This window comes from Prinia subflava, chromosome 2, assembly GCF_021018805.1.
Source record: "Prinia subflava isolate CZ2003 ecotype Zambia chromosome 2, Cam_Psub_1.2, whole genome shotgun sequence".
In the NCBI taxonomy this organism is placed as follows: Eukaryota; Metazoa; Chordata; class Aves; order Passeriformes; family Cisticolidae; genus Prinia; species Prinia subflava.
This window is the reverse complement of record NC_086248.1, coordinates 61165596-61185813: the sequence shown is the minus strand read 5'-3', so window position 1 is coordinate 61185813 and position 20218 is coordinate 61165596. Positions and strand designations below refer to the sequence as shown.

The 20218-nt window shown below is 37.6% G+C and overlaps 1 protein-coding gene across 2 annotated transcripts in view; it reads right to left on the bottom strand.

The window, feature by feature from the left end:
- Positions 1 to 20218, bottom strand: part of SNX9 (sorting nexin 9) — an 86267-nt gene that overhangs the window by 3272 nt on the left and 62777 nt on the right. For both annotated transcript variants that reach the window (XM_063390186.1, XM_063390185.1), the window contains exons 8-17: positions 19554 to 19679; positions 19153 to 19270; positions 16133 to 16263; positions 14649 to 14752; positions 12210 to 12313; positions 9418 to 9495; positions 4182 to 4258; positions 3124 to 3213; positions 1600 to 1714; positions 97 to 188 (exon numbers count right to left, since the gene is read on the bottom strand). In XM_063390186.1, the coding sequence (XP_063246256.1) occupies positions 97 to 188; positions 1600 to 1714; positions 3124 to 3213; positions 4182 to 4258; positions 9418 to 9495; positions 12210 to 12313; positions 14649 to 14752; positions 16133 to 16263; positions 19153 to 19270; positions 19554 to 19679 (1035 nt within the window). The remainder of the gene's footprint in view (positions 1 to 96; positions 189 to 1599; positions 1715 to 3123; positions 3214 to 4181; positions 4259 to 9417; positions 9496 to 12209; positions 12314 to 14648; positions 14753 to 16132; positions 16264 to 19152; positions 19271 to 19553; positions 19680 to 20218) is intronic.

Here is a 20218-nt window from a genome sequence, read left to right as displayed (position 1 = left end):
TCTGCTCTGTGAGGGCACGGATTAAACCCCATATTTCCCCTGAAAGTAGCAGCACAGTACATGCCAAGCAAGCAGTGCTGAAGCCCTGTCCCTTACCGTTTCGTAGAAGTGTGCCTGCTGCTCCAGATAGAGACGAATGACGCTGTTGTAGTCATAGATCCGGTTACTGTGGAAGTGATTCATCTCGGCTGCAATCAGACCCAGGAGACAAATTATTTAACAGAACCATTTATAATTGGGAACAGTTTCACTCAGTTCAAGTTAGTTACCCTGCAGCAAGCTCAGTGTCCAGACCTGCCAGCACGGTTACTGTTCTCATGCTTCCACAACCTGTTCTGCCTGTGGCACTCAGGTTATAGTGGAACTGTTTGTCAGATTGGTGGGGGTCAATTACACCCCAACCTGGACACTTCCTGCACAAAGCCAGGTTCTTGTATTACAATACTCAGGTGCACAAAGATTCGATAGAAAATACAAGCAGGATTTTCTTCTAGTGAGGTAACTGTTCCTTCCTGAAGGGTTTCCAACAGAATTTTGGCTAGAACATTCAGATTTCCAAGGGTATGGATAGCAAGTTGTAAGTCACAGCTGTAAATACTTAGCTTAAAAAAAAAAAAAAAAAAAAAAAAGATACAACCAGTAGGGTCTGACCCATTCTTGACTTGGGCTGTTTCAATAGATACCTGAGAAACAGTATTACTGAGTCTGTAACACCTTACACCAATTTCTACGTCTCTTCTCAGATCACAGCTTATGGCTGAAAGAAATAGTTGAATGTATTTTAGGATATCAAAGGAAGGAGAAGAAATACTCTACATTGTAAAAGTCATCCTAGAGGTCTCTTCCACAATTACCACACATAAAACACAATCCTCTTGTGTCACTGTGACTAAGAAAGAGGGGGTGGGGGAGTTTTCTTGGTTGTTTTTAACATCAATTTTGTGTACTGCTCTGACTTCGTCACATAATATATAGAGTACTGTTGGCTTCAAATCATCTAAAAATGATGCAACCCCCTCAGCAATGAGTAATCTCATCGAAGTCAGCAACAGGATGCAGTTAACGGCTTGATATCCTCCAGGACTGAGCCCTGACTCCTCACTTCCCCAGTTTTTCTAGTCCGGTGTGCTGCATCTTGTATTTACAACACCTCTAACCTAAAGAGGACAAAGTTTATTCAAAAAACATCCAGGAAATAAAGATCTTATCTAAAAGGACATGACTCTTAGCTGGGAAATGGATTATGTCTGAGTAAACTAAAAGTCAGAAAAACACTTCTGCTCATGATGACCTGCTTCTTGCACCAGGGTCCATGCTTTTAATCTGAGACATTATCAATTCCAAATCAAAGAATAAGCCTGGGGTAGTTGTTCTGGGGTTTTTAAACTGAATTTTCAAAACATGTCTTTTGCAATAGTGATGTGATATTAAAAAAAAAAAAGGAGGAAAGGCAAAGTAACTGCAATTTAGAAAAATCTAGGCAGATCACACAAACAACCCATGACCAGGTTTTATTCCTGGCAGCAGCAGATTTTCTTTCAAAGTATGCTGCTTAGCAAAAGTCTACAACACTGCCATTTAGCTCAAAATTTGGTTTACCTTGTAGTGCATAAGCCATGGTGCTCACGCGTTTCACCATGTTCTGTTTGTCTTGTGGCGTTATTTTACTGGTTGCAACTAACTTGTCACTTTCCTTCACTCTTTCTATTGCTCCCTGTAGAAAGTTAAAAAAGTAGTCAGCTTAGGGGTCTTCATAGTAATCTAAAATGCCACTAGCTACATTTTGAGTTTTCATTCTGTACACATATATACACAAAATTATTGATTCTGCCTTCTCATATTTCCATCCAAAGTTTGTTATTTCACTTCATTGCTTCCAAGAGTCCTTGCAAAAAGTGACTTCAAACACAGTCATGATCAGAGTCATCAGCAAACTGAGTTTGATACAGGCAGTAATACACAATGATATATACAAAAAGGACAATGGACCAAGTTTCAAATTACAGATGACCAACATAGCTAACAGCCAGAAGCCTGTAGAACCTTATTTGCATATTTTACAAGATGAGACAACATAAAACTGTTTTTCAAGGTATTACTTGCAATATATAGCCATTGATTCAGGGAAATCCTTGAGTCACATAAATAACAAGCATAAAAAGATATGCCTCCCCTACACAATGTATTTGTGCCAAACAACAGGTAAGAGAATCTATTTACATTTCTCTTGGTAGTAGACTTATGTTTCAAGTTTTAAAACCATTTCTTCTTCTTTTATGGTATTTCCCCCCAATGATTCTGTGAGATGAGGGACTGTAAGTGTCCTGAAGAAAGAACACAAATCTGATATGCTTTTATCTTTGTTGCTCTCAGAAGTATGTCCTTATGTTCTTGTTCTATACATTTAACATTTCAAGTGATCAAAAAAACCCCAACCCCCTGTATTTGTGCACTTCTTTTAATACTTCACAGTATTTAGTTTCCTGAAATACATTGCAGCAGACACATGACCATAAGGAAAACTCTACTACAAAAAAAAAAAAAAAAAAAAAAAAGGAAAAGGCAGAATATCCAAAACTATACACCATGGCTTTTGTCTTACAGAGAACAAAGTGGCTGGGTTTTGTTGCTGGTATCTTCTGTGTTTGTTTTTTCTTCCCCCAGAAATATCAGAGCTTAGCTCTGGTCTCTGGTTTTTGTTATTAAAGAAACTTCTACACAGTGCATGATTATTTATCACATACCAGCAGGCCAGCCATGCAAGTGTACACAAGTTTTCCTACAACATTCGTATGGTTTTATTATTAACTATCACATAAGGCTCAAATATTATGAATTTACACTACTGCTATTCACCCCACTGGGACATGAAGTCAACCTGAAGAAAGTCATGAACTTTCTACTGCTCTGCTATAGCAAAAAGTCATGATATTCTTGAGAGAAATTCTAGCTTTCCTTCCCTCTAAGTACTTCTTATTTCAAAAATCAACACAGCAGTTTCACAGAAACTTCCAGTGTTTCAGCAGCAGGGGCCAGGCGGCTGCACAAATGCAGGGTACCATACTACCACTTTTGCTGCTGTCCCCAGTGCCCAGCCCTTAAAAAGAAAGGCTCTTCACATACCTTATGAGCTGCTATGATGTCAGGGAAGCAACCAAGAAATCCCTTATATTCATGATTTGTTTCCATCAAAAAGTGAAGATCTTTCTTTGGCTAACAAACAAAGCATAAGCGTTAGTAAAAGTATCTGTGGCAAATTAACATCACAGAAAAGAAACTATGATGCCAAGAAAGGGTGAAGAGGGAAAGAGGGAAGGAAACAATTGAATAAACCCAAATCAAAATATTAATTGTTTATGCAAGTTTTTCATATATGCAAAGGTATTTTTTTTTTAATACAAGCTTTTTAGAGCAAGGCACTGTGTATCATTGGGCAGATGCCTCTGTTCTTTGTTTAACACTAGCTCATGAAGTGAGGGGTTTTGCCTTAGGTTTTTACCCAAGAAGAGTTTCCACTACAGTGTCTCATAACATATACAAATACGTACATGCACAGATGCATCTCCTTCGTTGTCAAGGTAGAAAGGTGTTTTAAGGACTTTCAGACTCAACCTTGATATAAAGAAGATCTGCTTTTTGGAGACTTTAGGCGTAACATGCTAAACATCAATGTATGTCTTCAATACCAATCAAGGTTTATTTAAGCCACATTTTTACTGAAGCAGGCAACTGCCTGTCAAGGCAATGGAGCAGGTTTGATACACAGGTATTCCCCCATATGGAACAACAGCAAAATCTGTATCCTGTAGACATTTTGGGAATGCAGAGGGAAGGCAGAAACTCTGTCTTTGATTAAATATAATTCTTTTGTATCAGTAATGAAGACAGCTCACAGACATCAGAAAATTAGCATGTTTAAAGAGCAAACATTAATTTTAGTATTTTAGAAACCAGAATGTGGGCTTTCTGACCAACAGAAATGCCCTCTCATCACATTCCCCATGAGCTGACACAGAGTAGAAATGAAAATGCATTTAAAAGTGTTAATAGCCATTTAATTTAATTGGTCTATAGCAGCAGTAGCTATGTTTTAATCAAAGAGGAAAAAAGAAAAGTAAGAAGTAATCCAAATAGGTGATATGTTTGTACACACTACACCAATGCATTCATAATACTCCTACCTGATCTGCTACAAGACTGGCAATTTCTTCATAAGTTTTCCCTGCTTCTGTTATTGCTCCATTGAGATCAGATTCTCCTAGAAGTAAACATCAGTGTTCAAATTACAGTAAGTCAGTTGCAACAAGAAACTTGCCTTGATTCAAGGCAAATTTATAAAATAGCCTATTTACAATAACAAATGCCTGGCTGTCCTTTTATAACCAGCAGAAATAAAGAACTTTAAAAAACATTAAAGGAGGAAGACTGAAGGTCCTGTAGAAAATTAATGTTCTACCACAGTACTAGCACTAATTACTTCCACATTTAATAATTTTATGCAGTTTAAATACACAGGTATTCCTCCACATGGAAGTCTACCTGGATGGAAATGAAGAAAGAATGAGGATGGTTACAAAAGATAGACTGACAAAGCTGATGTGCTACCAGCCCTGAGCTCTCTGACAGCCCTGGACCATACCTGTTCAAAGGTCAGAGAAGCAAAAGGAGGCTCAAGTAAATTTTTTCCTTGACAACAAGACTTCTGATCCTTTAGGGAACTCTTAGATAATATTCTCAAGCTCTGTAAAAATCACTGGTTTGCAGAGTGAGTTTCTAACTTTCATCCTCACATGAAACAGATCAAAGGGCCCTACAATCTACGCTTAACAATACAGACATCACCATAAATCCTAAGCTAGACACCACCACAAGCACTCATAACACTGCATTACTAATGGCTACGTGGGACAAAGATGGAAACAAGCCTTACATTCTTGTACGTTTCAGGCCACTTCACCTTCCCATCCATGTTAGCTTGTCCAAAGCACGTAGTCAACAGTACAGAAAGCAAATTGAGGTAGAGAGTAGAAAGGCGAAGGTATAGTTTTCAGATATCAAACTTTAGTTTAAGAAAAAGAATACTTTTCTTGTGCTTTCATAATGTCTTGATATTAGGCAGTGGTTAGTGTTTTATGAGCTTTTTGATTTTATTCTATAGATATCAGTGACTTAATTGAAAAGTACCATAGATTTCATTAATGATTTATCTGAACATTAAAGTATCTTGTTTTACTACAACATATGGTCTAATCTGCATTAGAGATTTATTACATAGGATTCCTTCATTTTAGCATGTCCTAAAGGAAACAAGGTAATGACTGAATGTTGCTTCAGTTCTATCAATCGATTCCTACTTTCCATTAGACTGGTTTCATAAAGTCAAAAAGCTGTGAGGGAAGGTCCTGAGAACTAATAAGTCCAGTAACACAAACACTGCTAAGCCAATCATTATTTTTCTCCTATTTGGGCCTGTTAAAATAAAATAAAAATAAACCCAAACCAAATTTCCATTTTGAGACTCAAGAGGTGCACAATTCATAAGATATCTTCACCTTTTTGTGAAAGAATAAAAAAAATTGGAGGGTAATCAGTTTTATTATTTCATGCTTAAGGCTTAAGTATTTTCAGTACTTCAGAATTCTTTTGTCTGCTCAGAAGTAATCTTGAAGTAACTTCTGCTTAGGCAACTGACTCCTAGATTTTGGGATAAAACATGGTGTGGCTTCAGAGTCAAAAGCCTGGTTGGTCTAAATGTTGCAATTCATTTTATTATGCCATAAAAGATGGTAACTTTCCCTATCTGGGAAAAAAAAAAGAAAAAAAAAGAAGAAGGAAAAAAAAAAAAAAAAAAAAAAAAAAAAAAAAAAAGTACATTTAAGTTGACTAAGTACAGCAAAATCCTCTCCTTCTGTGCCAAGCTCACTCAAGGAACCTTCATAGATCAGACCCTCAAAGGTTCTAGACAAACCCTCCCAACACCAGTCATCTTATTCTCAGCATTCCCAGCTTCTGAACCAATGCACAGGTGGGAGTTGCCTTCTTAACTCAGTCTGTGAAAGCTGAGTTGTGTCCCCGTGCAAGGATACATCTGGATGTCAGGGGTTCTTAATCAATGGAATAGCAGAAAGCCCCAAATGTTGCTAACATTTATAACAAATTATGTAAGTGTTCAGTACCTATATCCCCAGAAGAAACAGGAAGGGCCTAAAAGCATTGACTGAAGGTAGCTATAAAAAGAGGAGTTAAAATGGCCAGTAATATTCCACAGATATCTCAACCCAACCACAAGGAGAAACAGATCTTTTCATTGATTTACAGGCTGCATATTGTCGTAAGAAGATGAAGGAGGAGATGAAGGAAGATGTAAAACTATGAGAAGCATTTTGGAGATGTTTAATAGAGCATCTCTTAGCAGTTCAACTGCTTGGTAAATGCCAGTGATAATCATTTCAGAAGGAAAACACTAGACATATTGGGGGAACTAATACTCCAAGTCTTTACTGGGACAAACAATTTTTTTTGTCAAGAAGTATTTTTGTTTTCTTTTCTTTCAAAGTACATTTTAATATAATTCAGTAGGAAAGATCACAAAGTTTGATGTACTAGCAGCAAATACTTGCAGCAAAGCTTCTCTTGCTAAGTACACCTCAAACTGATACATTCACACACAAGCAGCTTGTAAAGCAGGATTTGCCTGTTCCTAGCTGACAGGATAGTGAAACTTGCATGTAACTGCCTAACAGAATTCCTGAAGGGTGATGCAGGATTAGGAGAATTTACCACGGCTGAATGGCATACCAGTCATTCACGTTTTCTTAATACAGGAGAAAGACTCCTCCAGGTTTGGTGCCGCAAAAGAGAGGCCATGCTGCTAAAGGCTATGTTAACCTTAGAGTGTCCTATGATACAGTAGCACAGGCAACACATTGCCAGGCTGCAGGACACTTCCAGGCATGTTCTGGTAGCATCCAATCCGCACTTTTGGACCAGGATCATGTTTGCAAAGTGCACATTCTTGGAACCAGCTGGACAGTATAAGCCCATATCCAAGTTAAATCAGGACTCTCGGTGTGTCCTCAATAGTTTTAAAGGTACCTTTGCCTCTGCAAATACTGGGGACACATCCCTAACACACACTGGGGCTGGCAATGAATAGATAAGGCTCTTTCCATTGACAAAAAGAGCTAGAGTGAGTCAGATTAACAAGTCTATCTTGCCTGGTGCAATCTTAAATATTTTAGGCTAGAAATGAGAAGAGAAGGCAGTAGGCATCACCACACATAAGGCTTTACAGAGCGAGCAGGCATCACTGATGAACGTGGTAGTAGATACATCCCATCCTAACTATGCAAATGAACTAACTAACAATAAATGCAGTATGTCAGAGGTCAGCTACTAGTAGCTAGAAATGTTTTTGTCATCAAATCAGGCATTGCAATCTTCAGTGGCCTATATGCTTAAACTTTCAGAACACTCGTATTACAAAAAATCCAAAAATCCAAGCCAACCAAAACAAAAAAACAAGGATCAAGAGATTCATCTCCAACAGAAACTGAACCAAGTGTCCTTAAGCATGGCTGAATGAACCATTCATCTCTACTGACAGTCCAGAAAAACCATACATCATACTCAGCCTAGCTACTACTTCTCATTGGAAGCAATGTGTCCTCTTTTAAATACTGAGATCCAGAAAGCTGTGCCCTATCAGTTCAAATCCAGGTGCTTATGACTCTTGCAGAGTCTGCTTAATCCACAGACCTGTACCTGATGGAATGATCAAGTGAGTCCATACATGAGCAGCAGGCAGGACAGAGTGAGAGGAGCAGTGATGAAGCCATTTAAAGCCACATCTGCATCGTACTTGCTCTCTCTTCCTGAGAACTCAAATTAAAAAGCAAATAATCCTATATATTATTAATTTGGAAATAATACAAGGGTACAAGTTATTGAAAACAGCAAAATATATGGAATCAAGGCAAAGGCATCTGTAGGAAGGGCACTTTTCCCAACAAGATACTGGTGCAACCAGCTATGACTGGCAAAGAGCAAAGACAGACATGCTTCCCTTGTTCCCAAACTATCATGGGATCTATTTTTCCATACCATTCAAAGATGCTGGAAATCAAATCAAAGCTTTCCTTTCTAAGGCTGATCTGCAATTTTGTATCCTAGCTTTATGACACACTGTTTTCCCTTTACCTTGGCAAAAGAATGTGCTAGAGCCCAAGCAATTTTCAGTCCTTCCTCAGGACTTCTTGCTACAGATTTTATCCAGACAGGATTTGCAGTTTTCTAACCCATGCTAAGAATACATAACCATGCAAATCCTCTATTTCATTCTCACATCCAAAAGTGACTTTTTAGGCAACATGCTATGCTCAGTTTTAACTAAGCAGTCATGCTGTTGAAGTACAGGACACAGATGAGAAAAAACTGTGGGGACAATGGCTATTTCCAATACTTCCAGCAGCAGAGAATCTGTGTTTCAGAAGGCTGCATTTTAGTACATTGTTTATGGGCAAAAATGTTTTAAGGCTATAAAACAAGAAATAGACGTGTAGTCAGAGTAGGTACTGGTCAACTAAAATTTCTAAGATGGAAACATTTCAGGAAGCTCCTATGCAATAACATTTAAGGTTTTAAAACACAGTAATTTTGTTATCAAGTCTAAAGGGAAAAAACCCAAAACCTCAAACACCTTTGAAAGGAGAATCCCAGGGAAAACAGACTCAACAGGCACCCTCTGCATATAAGGAAATATCTTCCAGTTGTCTGGAAAACATCAATAGAGCTTAACAAATCAAAGCAGAATTTCAAATTTGATCTAAAGACTACATTTTAGGAAAACTTTGAGCAATTGATGTCCTTCTTTTCCCTCCCACAACTTCCATACCTAACATGACAGGCTCTTTTTTAGGGCTCTTGAAGGAGAAACAAAGGTGGAGGACAAGAAAAGGCTACAGTAGCCAACCCTCCAGCCCACTTAATGGATTATAAAACCTTGTAGTAAGTTTTCCATCATGGTGTGGAGTTGTTGTATCATGAATTCGGACAATAGTTCTGTGACAGCTATTCTCAAGGCTGCATTTCTCTCCTTTCCCTTTGATATCACAAAAAATGCTACAGAATGTTTGGACAGTCAGGTCAGTAACCAGATTCTATACTAAGAGATCAAACTAAATTCTTCCACCACTACTAACCAACCACAAGATTATACAGTGAGAGAAGACAAGATTGCAGACTAGAACATAAAACCCCCATAACATACACAGAATAAAGGTTTTAGTATTTTTTCCAGAACCATGTTTGACATCTAAACCGCAAAGAGGAAAGCATTAAAAAAAAAAAAAAAAAAGTAGCATGATGCAATTAAAATACCTCTTTTTAAGCAAAGTAGAAATGAAGCTACAAAAGTACCTTGGTATCCACTAGTGCTGAAGACCAGTGCCAGACTCTGCAATGCTTTTCCTATCTTCTGGTATTCCTTGGGTAGTGCTGAAAGTTGGAAAAGGATGAGGAAAAGAAGGGAAACAAAAGCAAAAAACCAACAAAGGTTAAGAGAGACTAAATCTGCACCATTTCCAAAACTTGATGAAGTAAATGTCAAAAACAACTAGGTTTTACATTTTCTCTAGTGACACATTTATAATTACATTCTATACCCCCTCCCCTGCTACACATGTTCCAAAACTGGATAAAGAAATTGCAATCTGGATTCTTGAAAGGTACAAACAGTTGGGGAAACAGTGTGTGAATGCTATTAAAAAAAAAAAACTCATTGCATTTCTAGCTCAATCCTCCTATGCATACAGTGAGATTTTTTTCCCCCTCCCCCTCAGGGGGAAGGAAGAGGGGGAAGTGATGCAGTGTGATGTGGAGAATAGGTCTCATTAATATTTTAAGAGAGGAGACTATTATACAGACACATAATACCTAAACTCTCTTCAAATAATGAAATTTATATTTAAAGGCACTAGAAATCAAGATTATCTAGGTATAAAAATTATGCAAGTATCTGAATTACAAAATTGTTTTTTATAATCTATTTATTGAACATGCATGCATAAATTGCTCCATCACAATTAAATCAATCAGCTGTGATTTATGAGTGCATTCATTATTAACACTTTGAACAGCACCACTCCAGAGGCCTAAAAAGCAATCTGAAAAGCAAAAGCAATTTTTATATGCTGCCTAGGCTAGCAGGAAAAAAAAACAAACCCAAGTAGATATGGGTTTTGTTATCAAATATTTGTATTCCGAGGATACACTGCCCAGGCAAATAGAAGGTTTTAAGCTGCTCTAGCATCCCACAGAATCTGATTTTTGCAGAAGAACCCCTTTGTGTGGTATAAAAAAACCACCACAAACTCCCCAAATCAACCCCTCACTGTAACTGCCTAATTTTATTGATTATCTTTGATCAAGCTCTTCTCCAGAAGTCAGACTATTTATGATAACTGGTACATCTTACACAATGAGAACAATTTAGAGACTAGAATTCTGTTATCAGCTATTACACTGATACTGAATCTCCAGTGGAAACTTTAGTGAAGAATCTTTCGTTTCTTTTCACATGTATTTAAGAAGTTTCCACTGTCAGTCATTTCAAATCTCACCAAATGGAAGGCATTTAGCTAGTGCTCAGGAAATGCCAAAAATGCTTCTGATTAAGAGTCAAGTCTAGAGCTGACAGGGAACTTAAAACCTATGAGACTACTAAAATTTTGCATGTTCCAGTTTACCAGTCTCTTTTTTGTATTCAGTATGAAAAATTAATTCAGTCTGGAAAATTAAAAGTTAAAATTTTTGACACAATCACAACTGTATTGCTGCATGTATGCTAACTAGTTAATAGTTGTAAGTATTAGAAGAGTCATTCAGTATCTAAAGCACTAGTGTCGTCAGTTTAGGAAGACTTCAGGTGTTAAAAAAATACTGAATTTCCGCTGTCACAAGTCACAAGTCACAGCCAGCCCTTCGTTTGATCGTTGCTTCTGTAACTGCAAAGCAATGCTGGTTTTCTAGTCTCATCTAAAGAACCTTATTCCTTCCCCTGTTCTCCACTTTCCCCTCAGTATAACCTGCTAGTGAAGCAAGATCTGAACCATGTTAGAGCTCTGTCATGTGTTAGACTATTTTTGACCAGCAGGAGGGTCAGTGGTGTGTAGAAGGAAACCCTTTTATTCGAAGTTGGGAAAAGTAAATAATTTAAAGTTAACATCCTACAGATACTGAAGTCTAATGTAATCACTTCCAAGAGAGATGGAGCTCCTACACTCCCCATTCTCTCTGGTCAGCCCCAAATATTCAGCTGTAGTGTTAGATTAGCAAGAGGCAAAAACATAACTCGGGAGATATACTTCAAGTTCTGGGGACAATGTTTTGGGGTTTTTTTTTGTGGGAATTCAAAGGAGAGTAAAAAAAATTAAGGAGATTCAAGGAGATTTATGTGATAGGTCTTTGGTTGCCAGACACTACAGCCTGCCCTGAAGTGTTTCTTATTATGATCCTCAGCTGTAGTACCTGCTTCCTTTCAATAGCTGCCTTGTGGTGGCCACAAACACTGAACACTGCTGTGGACTAGGAAATTAGAGCCCAGGCAGAGTCATAGGGACTTGGTGTGAAGTTCTGCAACCCTAAATATCTGTGGGAAGGAAGAGACAAGATAGGAAAAAAAAAGAATTGGGCTAAAGAATAAGTTAGAATCAAGTTGGTTTTTCTTTTCTTTTTCTCTTAAACTCATTTCATCTTTCAATCACTCCTCCTAGCATGCAAGGATCCTAAATAAGGGGTTAATAAGATGCAATTATTTGAAAATATGATTGCATCAAATAAACAGGTCTATTTTGCCCATGTCACTAAAATTTAAATAAATGACCAATATATGAGAACAGGTGCAACAAGGGCTTTAGCTGCATTACTAGAATTATTTAACTTTAAGTATTTTTAAACGTATGGGCAGGGAACAGATATTTCTGAGATAAAGAAAAAAACCCAAACAACCCAACAAAAAGCCCCACATCAAACACACTAACAAAAAACTTGCACAATTTATACTCTTAGACTGAAAATAGCCAGAATGCCATACAATTCCCATGACAATTTAGGAGTTTCTTTAAAGATGTGCCTAGAATTATACACATTAAAAAAAAGAGGAGAGAGAAAAGCACAACAGAAATGTCTGCTGAGTTCAGCAGGACACTTACGCCCTGTACACCTCTTCCAGTGCTCTTGTCCCACTGTCAGCAGCTCTTTAACTCCATCATCCATTGCTTTGGTGAACCTACCCACTGCGTCACATTTCTGTTCTCTGTGGCATTTTGAAAAAGCAAAAACAAAAAGCAGTTTAACAGATGCATAATGCTAACTTCAAACACAATACTGAAATGTTTAGTAATGTCAACTAAGTCTTAAAAAATCTGAGAGATATAAATCAATTCCTTGAAATTTCTGCCATTTCACAGAATTCAGAATTCTCCTCTTTAAATACAGGCATTATTCATTCCATTTTCCCTCCCCTGTTAGACTCATAGACACGTGGGACAGGACTAGCACTCTTATTACAGTGTAATAGAAGCAGTGAAATTCATACAATGAAAAAATAAAAAGAAAACTGTGTCAGATATTTTGATAGAAGTCTAACATAGGTGAATAAAAAGTAATATAGCAACTCTGCTAGGGAGATATATATACATACTTCCACATCATATTCTGAAGACCATTGTGCTGAGTTGCATTACAGGGAGCAAAACTAAAAAAATCTGTGATGCTCAAAAGAGGATTTTGAACTAGTATGTGCCCTTTTACTCCTCTTGAAGCATGTTTTCATGCAGCTATCAATTTTCCATTAATACAGCACAGCATACACAGCAGTGATTTCTGAACTCTACAAAAGGAAACTAAATATGTATTTCATAATTTCCAATGACATTTATTTAAACTGCATCAGATCTTACAAATGCTCTCAGCCAAAGCCTGCATGAGACAGCTGTCACAGCAAGGGGACCCTGAGTGACTCCCCAGAGCCAGGGCAGCAGCTCCATCTGTGGCCCAACCACATAGAGGTTCCCACTTCCCCACCAGCACTTCCTTCCTCAGCTGTTGTAACTGTAACACACACTTCTTTGCCTGAAACCAGCACCTGGGCTTTCTAAGAGGCTCTTGCTTTTTAACTCCCCTTACCTCAGGAGCAAAACATCCTTTAATGTTCTGAACTTCATGCTCTATGGTATTAAGATCACCGAAAATGCTCATGAACCTGTTCAGGACTCTCAAAATACTAGCAAAATTGTTCAGTAAAGATCATCTTCACACTGAAGAACCTCAGAGTTATTGAACAAGCTGGGGTGTCCACTTTCTAAGTGGAGTAATGGCTTTCAAGACTCACACACACTTTTAACAGCATTCCAACACACTAGAACATGTGGACATCTGAGATGTTACAGCCACCCCTGCAACTGCTTGGAAATAGGTCCCCAGCACTACTCCAGGCTGCCAGCCCAGCCCAGGAACCCATAACCCTGGTGATTCTCCTTGGGCTGCTGTGCCCTCCCTGCCTGGACACAAACTTCAGGAGAGTTCATGCTGGACACTCTCTGTGAGGGCTGTAGCGCATTCCCTCTCCTGCACCCTGGGTACAAAATCCTCCCTGTTGTTCATCCCTTCAGCTTTTATGCCACTGGGATATACAGAAACCACATCACTTAAGCAAAACAGTCCAGGTTGAAATCCCCATGTTTGAAGTGTAAGTGACCTAGAAATGTGCATGTTTTTCTGCTGGTACAGAAGTGCTACCACACAGCTATTATATCCACTGAATATGAACTGCATCACTTGCATAAAGCCTGTATTGGGTGCAGATACACCACTGCTTTGCTACTAAAACCACTTCTCTCCAGTTTATCCACACACTCACACAAAACATTGTTCAGGTTTCTGTGTTCCACAATAACAGGAAAAGCATGTCATACATACTACATCTTCTAAGAAAAATTATTAAGCCTAAAGGAGTGAAATAAAGGCTGCATAGTAATTCCGGTCATTATCTCTGTGAAACCCAAAGGTTTATGACCTACAGAACGTACATTAAAAAGCATGTATATGTAATATACACATATATAAAAAAATATATCCATTTGCTCTTCCAGAATGAATTTAATAATTTAAGTTACTTTTCATTTTTAATAGCTTTCCATGGATTACCGATATCCAAATGTGTGTACATTACATACAACTATTTTACAGAAATAAAACCTTGTTCTGCTTATTGGTCCATCTACAACTATCCTAAGCTACTTGGTAAGTTTAGCATGTTTTTGAACTGCTGAAAGATTAAAGATCAAAACACACTTCCACAGCAATATAAAACATATCTCCAAAGAATCTGATGGTACTCTATCCCATCAACTAGTTTTACATAAATTGTTTTAGGATTAGTATTCAGCCACAAAAGCCAAAAAGACATCACATAGAGTTCCACCAAATATTGGAAGGGTTGATATGAAAATTTCATTACTTAAACAATTTTTCAGCTTTGCCTTGATGAATACCTCTTCAAATCCATTAATATATGTGCACACTTTGGATTATCTCAGCACGTTGTATAGCCAGATGCATAATGCCCATACAAAAAGAAATCACCTTACATTTCTACCATGTCCAAGTCAGGAGCTTCTGGTTCCATTGTAGAAAAGATCATGACTCCTACAGTTTCATCTTTTTCTGCCTTCCGCTTTCCAGTTTTCCACTCCTAAAAAGAAAAGAAAAGAAAAGAGAGACATGAAGTTTGACTACCACTCATCCTTCTTTAAGGGCATGCATTTAAGGAGTGAATGAAATGTTTAGGAGAACTGTTAACCAACAGATCATTCCTGAATTAAAACCTTTCATTAAGACATGGAAACTTTGGAGGAGCCAAGGCTTTTTACAGTTTCCCAAAGTTCTCCCCCTCCTCACTTGTGCACTTTGTTGTCTAAATTCTGGGGTCAACAGATCCTTCTTGTGTGTTCCTGAAATACAGTGTAAGAACAATGAGATTCAGCTGTCTCCACACATAGGATAAGTCTCATATCAGAAGCTGCTCAGGAAGATCATGAAAATATTATGCAATTATCATACTAAGTTCTTAGTGGTTAAAAATTCCCTATGTATTGCAACATTTGTTCTGTTTATACAGCTATAAGTAAGAAACTAAGAAGTGCTGACTAGCTGGAAGAATTATACAACTCCCCACTCACCAACAGCATTTCACCAGGACTGCTACTTACTATGTTATTAAGCCTCTACTTACAGGATCACAGAATAATTCTGGTTAGAACTACCTCAAGATGTTTGTAGTTCAACCTCTGACTCAAAACTGGTCAGCTGTGACCTTAGTCACAGGACACTTGAACCTTGGAAATTTTTAAGACCAGACTGGATAATTTACTTTTTCATCAAATTCTATGTGTATTTAGAAGTATGATTATTTTGAGGAGAAGCAGCAGAGGTTTTCTGTTTATTTCCTCATTAGCAACAGAGCTGGACCTCAGTCATGAAGAAACCATTATTTACTGAAGGTTTACGTACTTTATTTACTGAAGATATTAAAATCTCTTTTTAAAAAGCATAATAAAGTGTGTGTGAATACAAATGGCTGGTCATATCAGGTAAGGCTGCAACAGAGTGCTATTATTACAACCCGTTTTCAAGGACAGGGATGGGGGCAGGGGGTTTTTAACATAATACTGGATCAGGCAAAACCTAGATCTGTTATGAAGTAGCTTTTGTTAGCAGAGCAGCACCACTCAGAGGATCACAGTGATTAATAAATCCAGCAGAGACAGTCAAAAAAGTTAAAAGAGTTTTATATATGTTCCTGTTCTGCTGGAGGATACAAACTGTCCCTTGAAAGACTGGCAACAAAGTTCCTTAGAAGAGCACAACTGTGTGGGAATGGTGTGTAGCATTTCATAGGAGCAATTTTATGCCTTGATCAATCAGCTCAGTTAGGAATCTCAGCAGTTTCCATCCAGTCACTACTGCCCACAGGGGGGCGGCTACAGAGCAGAACTCTTCGTTTGAAGGGGAACTGTGGGGGACAGCAATTCCTCAATCTCAGTCTGTGTGTGAACTTTATTTCATTTCCTACCTTCTCATCTCGGAAATTGAGAAATTGCTGGAAAACTTCACTTTCTGAGACAACAGGATGGCGACACATTCTCGTCATCCAAGCTTGCAGCCTCTCCATGCGCATTTTGATAAATTCTTCTTCAAAGCGCCCTGTTACACATTGAACAAGAATTGTTACATTTATGGGGCTAGCACCTTCAAATTTCTTTTTTTTTTAACTTAAACAACCTGTAATTCATCTGGTGAGTTATTAACAACTTAATGACTCAGAACTTACAAGAATCACAGATTCCTGAGTTGGAATGAACTCACAAGGATCATCGAGTTCAACTCGTAAATAAATGGCCCCTTGTGCTAACAAATCAAAAGAACCTTAAATTACAGTATACTGATTAATTATATCAGTATATATTAATAAGTATATTGATTAATTGATTACTGATCAAGAGTTCTCTTTTTTAAGATATCCAGGAAATATTTAAAAAACCTAATACCTACCCACAATTCAAATACATTTAAAAAAACCCCAAAACCTAATAAACTTTTGGATGGAAAAATTAGGTGTTCAGATGACCCAAGAGAAAAGCAAGGCACAGGGTTGGAATGGAGGTATTTTTCTGGTACTGTTTAGTAAAGTCCTGGTCAATATGAGGTTCAAAAACATTGCAGAAAAAGGAATTACAATCCAAGTTGCCATGTACAAGCTAACAAAGCACTGAAACTGCTCAAAAAACCTTGAAATTGGATTGGTCAAAAATATTTGAAATTGCTCAAATACAAATCACAGATTTAAAAAGCAGTGCCTCCTTTAAACATACTTCCATATAGGTAAACTGGGGTAAAAAACCCAAGAAATATCAATAAATCATATGCATAAACTGGTCACACATATACATGTAATATACACATACATGTAAGACTGTAACTGATTTTTTGGTACTGAAGATATTTTTAACACAAACTAAATAAGCAACTATTTTTTCTTAAACCACTAATGCATCATCGCTACATATTCATATAACCTTTTAGTTTTAGTAGAAACTGTCTTCTTGACAGAATCCTTTCTAATTTTAAAAAATGCATGACATCAGACTTCTTAAGCATACAGTGAACAGGAGTTGAAAGGAAAAAGAGAATCCTCCAGCACCCAACTCTTCTGATTTCCATAGCGGCGCAGATGACAAGCCTTGAACACATGTACAGTTTCAATATAATTATACTGCACAGTTGCTATGGCAGCAGGTCTACAAAGTTGAGTTTCTTGTGGTTTGAGTTTTGGGGATTTTTTTGGTTTTTTTGTTTGTTTTGCAAATATGGAAACTAGCAAGATTAGCACATAAATAACAGAACTAATGAAAAATGAACTTTGTGTATGGGTACTTTTCCTGGAATTAGCAAAAAAAGAAATCAAACACTACAGAAAAGACATTCTATACCCTTCAGTAATCCTTTGTTTCATTTTTAATCCATACAGAAATCTCCACAGCATTCCTGCAAGGAGTGCAGAACAACAGAACAGTAGCATGGTCATTAGGCATATCATCACAAGTATATTGTCAAAACCAGGATCCTGACAAAGTCAGTCTGGAGTTTTGCTTTCTCAAGATCAATTGACAGAAATGCTTTTGTAGACAGTCTTCAGAAAGAAGCCTCCTAAACACAGTTAATCACCCTTTTTCCAGTTTCTTCATGTTTCAGAAAAAGACACACTTTTTTTTGGTGGGTTTTGTTTTGGGTTTTTTTTGGTTTAATTTTTTTTTTCTATGGGGCAAGTTATTCTCTCCCAGAGATTCCACAAGACAGAAATTCACAGGGAATGGATTTTGTCAAGATGTGATATTAGACCTTTGGGGTCTTTTAAGAATAGTTACAATGAAATCTAGAGACCTCATCATGTCTTCTGGTTTCCTTTTAGTAGATAAGCACACGTTTAAATAAAAATGCTGGTCAATTCTAAACACGAGGCTAAGGGGAAGAAGTCACTTCCTCACTTTTCAGTTTCCTCGGCATTTATCCCAGCAACTTCATCAATGCTCAGCTTTCTTCCAACACAGCAGAGCTGCTGCATTTTGAGTGATGCCCACAGCCATGTGGTTGGCGACATGCCGATGCTTGTATGTTTGGTTTTGGCAGTTTATCTCACACTGTATAATCTCACCAGAAAACATACAAGTGGAAATGGGCTAAAGTAATTGATTTTCCTCCTACATGGGTGTCCATTCTTTTCTTCACATGCACTCTAGCACATACTTGTAGAAAGGAAGCCAGAGACTACTGAAAATGCATAGGCAGTGTCATATTCTGTTGCAATGACTAAACTTATGTGCATTTCAAGAACCCAATCCCACTTTTCTTGAAGTCAGAACAACAGATTTCCACAAGCCTCAGACAGTTTGGTCAAGCTGAACTGACAGCAAACCAGAGCAGAACACTAGAGGAATGAAAGATGCTTTCTAAATCAAGTGTGAAATGAAGCAAGGGGAGAAACAGCTGCAACATTTCACTTGGAAGCAAAAAAACCCAGTTTGTCAGGGGATGCTCCCTTTCCTCTAGGAACTTTGTGCCAAAGCTCCTACATAACGTATATACATAACATATGTACAATCAAATGCAAAGAGAAAAACCCAAACAAAACCAAACACAATGCATGCCCCTCCACAGCCTTCAAAAAAACCCCCTGCAACAACATTTGCCCAGCCAATCAGCAAATACAGAACATAAATAGCTATCTCTTCTCTCCAATAATATTATTATCTCATGTAGTAACTAGGGAGATTTGTTTTGCTTTTAATTACCTTTTTTAAAATCATTGGACTAGATAATTGAACCTGAGTTTTGAAGTGATTCTCCTAGTACTGATCTGTTATTATCAATCAGTCATAACAATTAATCATAAGTTTTGAGTGGTGAAGGGCTAGGGTTTCTTTGACACCTTCTTTAAAAATAATGGGAAAAACAAACAGTAAGAAATAACTGAACCTTATAAAAAACTGATTTCCTTATTTCCCATTCCATGAATTCAGAACTGGGAATAATTACCTGTTACTTGCTTGTCTGGAAGAGAAGGGATTGGAATGGCTAATCCAAATTTAACCAGGAGCCGCTCATACAACCAGTCAAAGTGCTTGTATCTGTGGTTGACAGACCGATTAGTGTTCTGGAAGAGAAACACAGCTCTCAACTTGGACAGGCAGCTACACAGTCACATGAAACAACTATGACCAGAATGGTAACCATATGGAATATAAATAAAATCTATGATTTAGAGCCTTAATACAGAAGAACTTGAAATTCTAGAAGAAAGCAAATCCTTGGGGTAAAAAAATATGACAACCACCACTTACTCTTACAATGCTCTTGCCAAGTCACACAAACTTTTATTTAAATGTACAAATGACACAGATGTGCAAGACAAAAGATCCTGTTTCAGGTACACTTACAGTGCAGGTCAGCTGATACTCAATGTAGCTCTTGAGACCATACATTTTAGAACCTTTTTTGGGATCTGCCACCACACAGTCAAATGTAGAGGTAGGATACACCCACATTGGGCCATAATCACCAATCTGTAAGAAATTGCAGATATTATCTTTGAATACATCATGTTGCTGAAAACAAGGAGACAAGTATCTTCTCTTCACTTGAGAGTTTCCATCGATTTCAGTGAGAGGTCGAGTCTGGAAATAGAGGGGTTTCTTGCAAGTGGGGACAAATGACCACAGTTGACTTTATCTTGTGTGTTTTACAATTTTCCCAAATAACAAAGGGGTGGTGAATTCTAGGGCTATTTCAACCACATTTCAGTAGAACAGCATATATACAGAAGAGTTTGGTTTTTAGATCAGAAAATGACCCGACCACCAGGACTGAATATCGCAAACCTCTACAAATGTAGCTCCTACATGTAACTATCTAGATAATGAATAGAAGTGTAATGCATTTGCTCTGCATCCCAATCCCAAACGGGCTTATGTTCATCACAAGTAATGCAGATACAATATGAGGAACAAAGTACTGGAAATCATCATCATCGTCACAATTATGATTTTTATTATGACAGTTCTATTTCTAATTATATCTTCAGTATCAGTTTCTTCTGACCCAA